Source organism: Eucyclogobius newberryi, unplaced genomic scaffold, assembly GCF_026437365.1.
Source record: "Eucyclogobius newberryi isolate DKJ021-1_F unplaced genomic scaffold, fEucNew1.0.hap1 SCAF_12, whole genome shotgun sequence".
NCBI classification, from domain to species: Eukaryota; Metazoa; Chordata; class Actinopteri; order Gobiiformes; family Gobiidae; genus Eucyclogobius; species Eucyclogobius newberryi.
Genome location: NW_027315746.1, coordinates 2,917,476 through 2,927,475, shown reverse-complemented (window position 1 = coordinate 2,927,475; position 10,000 = coordinate 2,917,476). Strand labels below are relative to the sequence as shown.

At 50.0% G+C, this 10,000-nt stretch overlaps 1 protein-coding gene across 1 annotated transcript in view; it reads right to left on the bottom strand.

Moving 5' to 3' along the window:
* Positions 1-10,000, bottom strand: part of LOC140355693 (uncharacterized) — a 28,010-nt gene that overhangs the window by 10,708 nt on the left and 7,302 nt on the right. The window contains exons 3-9 of the mRNA XM_072440350.1: positions 8,339-8,546; positions 7,391-7,679; positions 5,768-6,061; positions 5,281-5,385; positions 4,662-4,717; positions 4,471-4,592; positions 3,370-3,545 (exon numbers count right to left, since the gene is read on the bottom strand). Coding sequence (XP_072296451.1) covers positions 3,370-3,545; positions 4,471-4,592; positions 4,662-4,717; positions 5,281-5,385; positions 5,768-6,061; positions 7,391-7,679; positions 8,339-8,546 — 1,250 coding nt within the window. The remainder of the gene's footprint in view (positions 1-3,369; positions 3,546-4,470; positions 4,593-4,661; positions 4,718-5,280; positions 5,386-5,767; positions 6,062-7,390; positions 7,680-8,338; positions 8,547-10,000) is intronic.

Genomic DNA, 10,000 nt, shown 5'->3' with positions numbered 1-10,000 from the left:
GAGTGAGACAGAGAGGGAGACAGAGAGGGAGACAGAGAGTGAGACAGAGAGTGAGACAGAGAGGGAGACAGAGAGTGAGACAGAGAGTGAGACAGAGAGTGAGACAGAGAGTGAGACAGAGAGTGAGACAGAGAGGGAGACAGAGAGTGAGACAGAGAGGGAGACAGAGAGGGAGACAGAGCTGGGATTAAACTCAAGATTGAAGGTGACTTGTCCAGAAGGACAGCTTGTACGCGACAGCGTCAATGAACAACATGTAACATGATCATTAACTTAAGTTTATAGTTTAACAGAAGTGTCAGGTCCAAGTCTCTGATTTGAGTTTTATGGCATTAAATTACAGAAAAAAGATATGATTTGTGTGAAAGTTTGTTCTTTGTAAAAAGTCAGCGAAAAGAGAAAGAGAATTGTCTCCAGTTGGAAGACTCCAAGTCCAGTACCAAGTCCAAGTCCAGTCCCAAGTCCAAGTCCAGTACCAAGTCCAGTCCAAGTCCAGTCCAAGTCCAGTACCAAGTCCAGTACCAAGTCCAGTACCAAGTCCAAGTCCAGTACCAAGTCCAAGTCCAGTCCCAAGTCCAGTCCCAAGTCCAGTCCAAGTCCAGTACCAAGTCCAGTCCCAAGTCCAGTACCAAGTCCAGTCCAAGTCCAGTTCCAAGTCCAGTACCAAGTCCAGTCCCAAGTCCAGTCCCAAGTCCAGTCCCAAGTCCAGTACCAAGTCCAGTACCAAGTCCAGTACCAAGTCCAAGTCCAGTACCAAGTCCAAGTCCAGTCCAAGTCCAGTACCAAGTCCAGTCCAAGTCCAGTACCAAGTCCAAGTCCAGTACCAAGTCCAAGTCCAGTCCAAGTCCAGTCCCAAGTCCAAGTCTAGTCCCAAGTCTTTGTCCATTGGATCAAGTCAAGTCTGAAGTCATGAAAACAGTGTCTATGCTTCATGACTAAATCAAACGTCTTCTTTTAAAGCTGCAGTGACCGAATAAACTTTAAACTGAGCTCAAATCTACTAAAGACTTTGGAGCGTTAGCGAAGTGGAAATGTTCTGGAGCGGATCAGACTCATTTGTGTTGCTCTGATTAGAAACATAAACTTATCAAATGTCACGTCGTGTCCTTTGTCTGAAGTCCACCGCTCGCCCCGGGACAGTCCTGCTCTTTCCACATGTCTGTACAAAGGAAGACCCGGGGACAGTGGCAGAGCGGTTATCCCGTCCTCTCGGTGCGGAGGTTGCGGGTTTGACTCCTGCTCTGTGCGTGTGGAGCGTGTGTGTGCTGCCCGTGTTACCGTGGAGACACGCGGGACGCTGGGGGCCGGCCTAACTCTGTCCACTCTGGTCTCGTCAGCTCTGAAGCCTGAAGGGTTTCACTCACGCCTCTGTCCTCACGTCACTCACAGACGTGACACAAACCACAGCGTTCACATGAGAGAGTCTCAGTCCTTGTGTCCTTCTCACTTATGTCCAGGTTCATTTGATCCATTCTTTATCGGGGGTGAGGGAGGAGAGAGGTGGGCCGTACTGCACGTTAGTCCCACAAACGCAACTAAAGTCAGTGTAAGAAACTCACAAACACTTACATTTGTCTGAGTTTCCCTCAAATCAACTAGATCAACTGTCAAAAACCTCCCCTAAATCTCATTGTTTGTTTTATGGGCAACAAAGTCTCTGCTGCTTCCATTCCTGCAGCAGCAGCTTTACTCCGAGTTATATTCACACACCAACATTCCATCCGGGACGTAAAGATTTTTTCTACTTTAGTTGTACGATCGGGACACGCGCTGGAATCGCTTTAATTCAACTTGTTAGGACTTTGTTCGGCTGGATTATTGAGTGTTTTTTGTCTTGTTGTCGTGATGTGCGCTAGCTCCGAGCTAGCCCCCCCCGGACCCACCGGCCCCCCGGCCCCACCGGCCCCCCGGCCCCACCGGCCCCCCGGCCACCGGCGCCGTGCGTGTTTATACAAAGGAGGAACTCATGAAACTGAGGGGGAAACCATCGTCTTACCCGGAGATCGTCACGTTATCCCGGCGGACATCCTCATTTTCCCCTCCATCCCTTGTTGGGAAATGGGAGTTTGTCTATAGGAGTTTTTGTTTATAAGAGTTCTTCTATTAAGAGTGTTTTTTAAACTTCCTATAAGTGATCTGTCCTTTTCCTCTGTATCTACTGCGTTGTATCAATGAAATTTCCCCATGTGTGGACAATAAGGGAATATCTTATCTTAAACTCTGCTGTTCATCTAAACAGAGCTCGTTTCATTCATGATCAGAGAAAATCAGAATCAGAGGCAAAACTACAGCTTCAGACATTTGTTTGTCTGCAAAGGTCCAGGATATTTTATTGTGTCTGCATGGAAATGTGTTCTGTATTTGACCCGTTCTTCAACCCGGCTGGAGCGACGTGTCAGGAGCAGATCTGGTCCTGGTCAGGAGGAGGATGTGACCTGTGGTGCACGTTTTGAGGTGGAGTTCAGAGAAACAGGCACAGAAAGGCCCGAGAGTCAAACCCGTGACCTTGTTGCTGAGAGGCGAGAGTGCAAACCCCTCTGCCACCGTGTCTGTTCAGAAACAGCTTCACTTTAATTGGAGGAAGTTTTAGTCAAGTTTTTTGGCCAAAGTAAGCTCCAGACTAAAAGGTTGTTGAGCTTTTTGACACGGTTCTTTAGACGACAAAGAGGAGGATCTGGTCCTGTCTCTGGTCCTGTCTCTGGGCCTGTCCCTGGACCTGTCCCTGGACCTGTCTCTAGTCCTGTCTCTGGTCCTGTCTCTAGTCCTGTCTCTGGTCCTGTCTCTGGTCCTGTCTCTAGTCCTGTCTCTGGTCCTGTCTCTGGTCCTGTCTCTGGTCCTGTCTCTGGTCCTGTCTCTGGGCCTGTCCCTGGACCTGTCTCTAGTCCTGTCTCTGGTCCTGTCTCTAGTCCTGTCTCTGGTCCTGTCTCTGGTCCTGTCTCTGGTCCTGTCTCTGGGCCTGTCCCTGGACCTGTCTCTAGTCCTGTCTCTGGTCCTGTCTCTAGTCCTGTCTCTGGTCCTGTCTCTGGTCCTGTCTCTGGTCCTGTCTCTGGTCCTGTCTCTAGTCCTGTCTCTGGTCCTGTCTCTGGTCCTGTCTCTAGTCCTGTCTCTGGTCCTGTCTCTGGTCCTGTCTCTGGTCCTGTCTCTGGTCCTGTCTCTAGTCCTGTCTCTGGTCCTGTCTCTGGTCCTGTCTCTGGTCCTGTCCCTGGACCTGTCTCTAGTCCTGTCTCTGGTCCTGTCTCTAGTCCTGTCTCTGGTCCTGTCTCTGGTCCTGTCTCTGGTCCGGTCTCTGGTCCTGTCTCTGGTCCGGTCTCTGGTCCTGTCTCTGGTCCTGTCTCTGGTCCTGTCTCTGGTCCTGTCTCTGGTCTTCACCTGAGCTGGTGGAGGATCCGGTCCTGGCTGCTCACGTAGTCCCTTCGGCCCCGCTCCACCTCGGCCCTCGGCCCCAGAAACGCCTCGTGATTCTGGAGCAGCTTCTGCCTCATGAACCCGAGCAGCTCCTGCCCCATGGCCCAGAGCATGGAGTGAACCGAGGCCTGCTGAGCCAGCTGCGACCACAAGGGGGAGACTGTTCACAACACATACCAACATGACGATGACCTACAATCTACAATCAAGTATGCAACTCTTCTGCATTCTAACGCCGGGTGTACATCTGATGCGAGTCGGGTGCAGATTTAGGCAAGGTTTAAAATCGATGTGTGTCGTAACTCTGACCCTCGAGGAGCCCCAGGACAGAAGCCGCTCATAACGTTCAAAACATCAGATACGTTCACTGCCACAGCGTGCAAAGCAAAGCAGCAACATCATGTACATAAGCAGAAAGATTTCAATTTCTAAAGATTTTTTCTTCCGGGTTTGCCCAAAACGCACCACGGGAGGAGGGGGGGGAGACGCGGCGCGCAGGTGAGTGTAACAGTAGATTTAGCTTGATTTACACTCAGAACTCACGGCAAAACCCGCTGGAGAAAATGTGGTAAACGGGTTTAAAATGTGTATTTGCGATATAAAGGCGGAGGAAACGGGCGCGCGCTCTCGCCGGGACCTCGCAGGGATGGCGCTGCTCCGCCACGCTTCACGCGCTCTTATCTTTTGACTAAATACCGCTTTATATATTTCATTTAATACTATTTTGTGTTGTCGGCGGTACTTTATAAAAAAAAATATAATAATCAATTTTATTTATATTGTATAAATCAATAATCTAAGTGCGGCGGATCCGTAAACCAAGTAATAAAATAACTACGGCCTTAGGAACTTTGTCATTTCATTTCTGGAGGTTCTGTTCTGGACGCTCTTGGCTTCGATCGCGGACTGTCCTGTTCTTTCGGCGTCTCTGGGGTCAAACCTGTCGGCCGCAGACGATTCACCGACTGCACGAACACCTCCAAACATGCTCTGGGACATGAACCTTTTTGCTGTTGAGCTGTGGACGCTTTTCCATTCACGAGACGATTCCAGACGGTCACAAACCTGTTGGTGGCGCAGTTGCTCCAGCTGCAGCCTCAGCTCGGACACAGACTGTTTGGCCAAAGTCAGTCTGCGTTTGAGAGCGTCGTGCGAGAGAGACGTCGGCGCCACGACGACGCGGTTGGCTGAAACACGAGAAGACATCGTCACGTCAACAGTGAAATGCAAGAGAACGTGTGAGCAAGCGGTTATACTCGAGTACAAAATCTGACCTGGTTTGTGGTGGAGGAGACTTTGAGGGCCGTTCTCACTGAAGAAACCACAGATTGAACACGTTTGTTAATATCACACACATAGAAGACGGTATTCTGACTTCGTAATGCTGCCGTCTACGATGAAGACGGAAGATGACGCAGGCTGTAAGTCCCACCGTGACACAGAGACAAAGACTAAGACGTCCAGCGCGTTTGACATTTAGCAGTCTTGTTTCCAGAGTGAGCCCTCCTCTGGCTGTCGCTGCGATCAATCCCTGACAAGCATGTGACCTGTGACCTTTACCGCACCAAGCCCAGAGCTTGATATTCACTCGGTCGTGGCCATGACTGCGTGAACCGTCTGTGCTGCTGTACCATTTCACTTCTCCCACGGCTTGTACCGGGACGTTCAAAAACCCTCCGACCGACTGACGGGACAGTGAGCGCGGCACGCAGAATATGAATATGAAGCCTGTGTGTGTTTATGGTTCGGGTGACGGTGACGGCCAGGGTCAGGGTCAGGGTCAGGGTCAGGGTCAGGGTGGGGTTCATCTATGTTCAAGGTCACGTCTGCTCGTAGCTACATATCAAACACATGATTATGAAAAGAGTCCCATACCCGGGGAAGTCCTGGATCTCTGGAATCTCCGCTCCCACAGACAGAGCGCGATGCACCAGACCGGCCAAACTAGCGATCTGCTCCTCCATCACCGAGATGCGCTCGCTGCGAAGCAAAGTACGTAGTATTATGATTATTCAGGACACGTATTATGCATTTGTATTGTTATTGGCCTTTTAAATATGTAGAATGTATCCACTGAAAGCATAGATTACTTCATAGCTGTCAGGCGTTCTCTCGTCAGGATTTGGTGGATATAAACAAAAGCTAGCTTGCCCCCGACATGCTAATGTGAGCACTCTGCAATGATCGAGTCTGGGGATGATTTATGGACTTAAAAACAGTTCAAAAGACCTCTGGAACTGTACTTTTGATGTCACAAGTCTGAGAAAGTATGAAGTGAGTGTTTTTTTGAGGTTCAGAGGAAGAGTACCTCAAAAACAGAATCAAGGAAAAGAATACTACAGCTGCAGTTTCCTCGTCTCACCTCTGGGAGCCGCTGTGAGCCAGGTTCACGAAGACGTCGTTGGTTTGGGCCAACGGGCTGTCCACAAACACAGAGCAGTTTGAGGAGGACGAGCCGTGACTGCGCCCCCTGTAGGCCGCCGGCGGGACTCCGTTCACGCTGCCGCTGTGTGCGGCGAGGTCCTGGGGCAGGGGTGAAACCAGGCCCACGCCGCCAATGATGTGCCCGCCCTGAGTGCTGCGTCTCTGGGGAGAACCGGGAGGAGACTGGGGCCCGAGCAGAGGGAAGTCCCCGAACTTCTGACGCATCTTTGGCCTGGACAGAGAAGGAGTCGAGTCTTTATGTTTCGGAACATTCCCAGCGACACTTTGTAATGGGACTTGGCTGGATTTGAGGTCGGCTGCAGAGTTAAATGTAATTATCCACATGATTGAAAACGTGTTGCAACCACTGACATTCGTGACCCCCAAACACAAAACAGTCGACTGATGTTTGATTTTCAGGACCTAAGCATAGATGAGTGAATGCAGAAGGCCAGCAAAGACAATCGTCCTTTTTAAGGTTGTCAAAATCCTCACATCACCAGAAATACAGGAATCATTTTGCAACCACCGGGTTTTCCACAGGACCATTAGACTTTAGAGTCGGGCTGTGGTCGGCTGCAAGGGGAATGGTGCTGGCAAAAGAGAATGTGTCTTACCCCAAGTAATGTTTATACAAAAGTACTAGTAAATAGTGTATTTAATTACAAAAAAATAAAGAAAAAAGGCTGATTCTGCTGACCCTTTCTGCTTTCTGCGGTTGTGAATATAAATTCTTCAAAATCCGCAGATTGCCGGTGCGGCCGGTGGTGCGGGCAGTGTTACCTGCTACCTGTTGGTTAGTGGGCGGTGTTACCTGTGTGTTGGTGGGCGGTGCTACCTGTGTGTTGGTGGGCGGTGCTACCTGTGGGTTAGTGGGCGGTGCGGGCGGTGTTACCTGTTACATGTGGGTTGAAGGGGCGGTGCTACCTGTTGGTTAGTGGGCGGTGCTACCTGTTGGTTAGTGGGTGGTGCTACCTGTGGGTTGGTGGGCGGTGCTACCTGTGGGTTGGTGGGCGGAGTTACTTATGGGTTTGTGGGCGGTGCTACCTGTGGGTTAGTGGGTGGTGCGGGCGGTGTTACCTGTTACATGTGGGTTGGTGGGCGGTGCTACCTGTGGGTTGGCGGGCGGTACTAGCTATGGGTTGAAGGGGCGGTGCTACCTGTTGGTTAGTGGGCGGTGCTACCTGTGTGTTGGTGGGCGGTGCTACCTGTGGGTTAGTGGGTGGTGCGGGCGGTGTTACCTGTTACATGTGGGTTGGTGGGCGGTGCTACCTGTGGATTGGCGGGCGGTACTAGCTATGGGTTGAAGGGGCGGTGCTACCTGTTGGTTAGTGGGCGGTGCTACCTGTTGGTTAGTGGGCGGTGCTACCTGTGGGTTGGTGGGCGGTGCTACCTGTGGTTTGGTGGCCGGTGTTACCTGTGGGTTAGTGGGGGGAGTTACTTATGGGTTTGTGGGCGGTGCTACCTGTGGGTTAGTGGGCGGAGTTACCTGTGGGTTGGGGGGCTGTGTTACCTGTTGGTTAGTGGGCCGTGCTACTTGTGGGTTAGTGGGCGGAGTTACCTGTTGAGAGAGTTGGTCTGCAGTGCGTCCTCGTGGCTCTGCAGAGATTTGACGGAGGCGTGGAACCGAGGCAGGAGCCCGGTGACCCCTGGACCCTGCTCCAGTCGCTCCACACAGAGCGAGGGCGGGGCACTGCACTGGGACGACGCCCGCGCAGAGGAGGGCATGGAGGGCATAGAGGAGGGGGGCACCGAGGTCACAGAGGTCGCGGAGGGGGGCACGGAGTCCAGGGTGCGAGGGAGGGCATCGGGGTGAAGCACCAGGGCCAGGCTCGGGCACAAGTCCTCATCTGAGACACAGAGGGAAATACTCAGTTACATTTGTGTGTTTTTATACAATTGTACTTCTCAGAGTACTCGGACACCATACTTTTACACTGTGTGAGGAATCGACACAACAATCGAGGGAAATAAAGCTTATTTAAACTGATTTATGCTTTATTAGGGCTAATTAAGATGTAAATGTAAGAATGTGTACGACAAGCGTCAAACCGAACTCATAAAACCCGACTTTACTTTGAGCTTTTTCGCTGACGACAGAAAGACAAATTGCCTCGTTTCCTTGTAATGGACATGTTTTTTACCTCGTACATTGCTTGCATTTTTTTCCATCACGTGACCTGTCTGCACTCCGCACTGAAATGTTGCAGAACAAACACTCGGTCTGGTTTTAGAGCAGGGCCGACTGTTGTAAAGGCGCACGTCGTTTCCCTTGCGGATCAGCTCAGTTTAGTCGCACAAACGGCTCATTTGCAGAGATTCTGACGTGAATGTTGCCGTTTTACGCCTCGCAGTCTGAATTCAACCCACTCCAGACAAAAGCGCGGCACCTTTAGCCTAAACTGCCACCGAGGAACAGGAAATGACGTCACAGGAAATGACGCTTACGTTTGACGCCATTTCACGACAGACTTTGTATAATCTGGTGTAAGACGGTGCTGTTCCTGACCGGGCATGACGTCTCTGCGCTCCAGGATGGTGCCGCTGTTGGAGCTGAGTTTGCGGCCCGCTTCCTGGGGTCGTTGTCGCGGTAACGTGGCTGACCCCTGACCTTTGGAGGGCGACGAGGGCATGGAGCGAACCATAGGGGGCGACATGGAGCCCTGTGGGTTGTGCAGGGCAGAAGTGTGGCCGGCGTAAAGGAGCTCTTTGGACATCTGAAAGAAATGAGAGCGTTTTGAATGATTTGGCAAAACAATTGAATCTAATCTAGATTTTATTGTATATTTCACACTCATATTTCATCCGTTTAATTGTTTGGTCGATACAAATTCGTAAACCATAATTTGGTGATGCCGTGATCTGTGACTGCAAATGAAATAAAAAAACGCTCGAATAAAAAACGTTTTCTGAACTGAATTTAAAGCAACAATAGTAAATACGGTTAACTTAATAGACCTGGTTTAGACCTGGTTTAGACCTGGTTTAGACCTGGTTTAGTCCTGGTTTAGACCTGGTTTAGTCCTGGTTTAGACCTGGTTTAGTCCTGGTTTAGACCTGGTTTAGACCTGGTTTAGTCCTGGTTTAGACCTGGTTTAGTCCTGGTTTAGACCTGGTTTAGTCCTGGTTTAGACCTGGTTTAGTCCTGGTTTAGTCCTGGTTTAGACCTGGTTTAGTCCTTGTTTAGTCCTGGTGTAGACCTGGTTTAGACCTGGTTTAGTCCTTGTTTAGTCCTTGTTTAGTCCTTGTTTAGTCCTGGTTTAGACCTGGTTTAGTCCTAGGTGTAAACCTGGTTTAGACCTGGTTTAGTCCCACTTTTGTCCCAGTTTAGTTCTATAGTCAGTTGTACAGAGCTTTAAAGACGTCACAGATTAGTTCTATAAAAGGAAGTGAAATAAGTCAGAGATTTACCATCAAAACGATCTGAACTGTCACAGTTTGGAGATGTTCCTCCTACAGCAGACACACTTTCCTCACGCAGACACACTTTCCTCACACAGACACACTTTCCTCACCCAGACACACTTTCCTCACACAGACACACTTTCCTCACACAGACACACTTTCCTCACTCAGACACACTTTCCTCACTCAGACACACTTTCCTCACACAGACACACTTTCCTCACCCAGACACACTTTCCTCACACAGACACACTTTCCTCACACAGACACACTTTCCTCACACAGACACACTTTCACATGGTGTTTCTGTGCGACCTGAAGGAACAGTTCTGATCTGTGGTTGTCATGACGACGAGAACACGTTTAAACCTGCTGTAATTAAACCCGAGTCAGAGGTTTGGACACGTCTCAGTTTATTACGTGTTTTAATCTGTTTTTGGACACGTTTTGGAGACTTTCTTAGAATAAAGTGCGGAACATGAATCAAACACATTAAAGCGTGAAAGTCTCTCTGTCGTCCAGGTTACTCTGGGGGCGGAGCTTCCTGGAGGCCCTGCCCTGTCTGGAGCTGTCACTCATGTTAGAGTTCGTCTGAAGTGTCAGGTCAATAAACATAAACATAAACACAATAAACATCAAACATTCAGAAGCAGCAACTTTAGTTCCAGCAGTTTTGGCTTTGACTGAACCTAAAGTGTTATTTATGTTTGTATTTTACAGTGTTTAGCACTCTCTCTCTCCTCCTCTTCTCTCTCTCCTCCTCCTC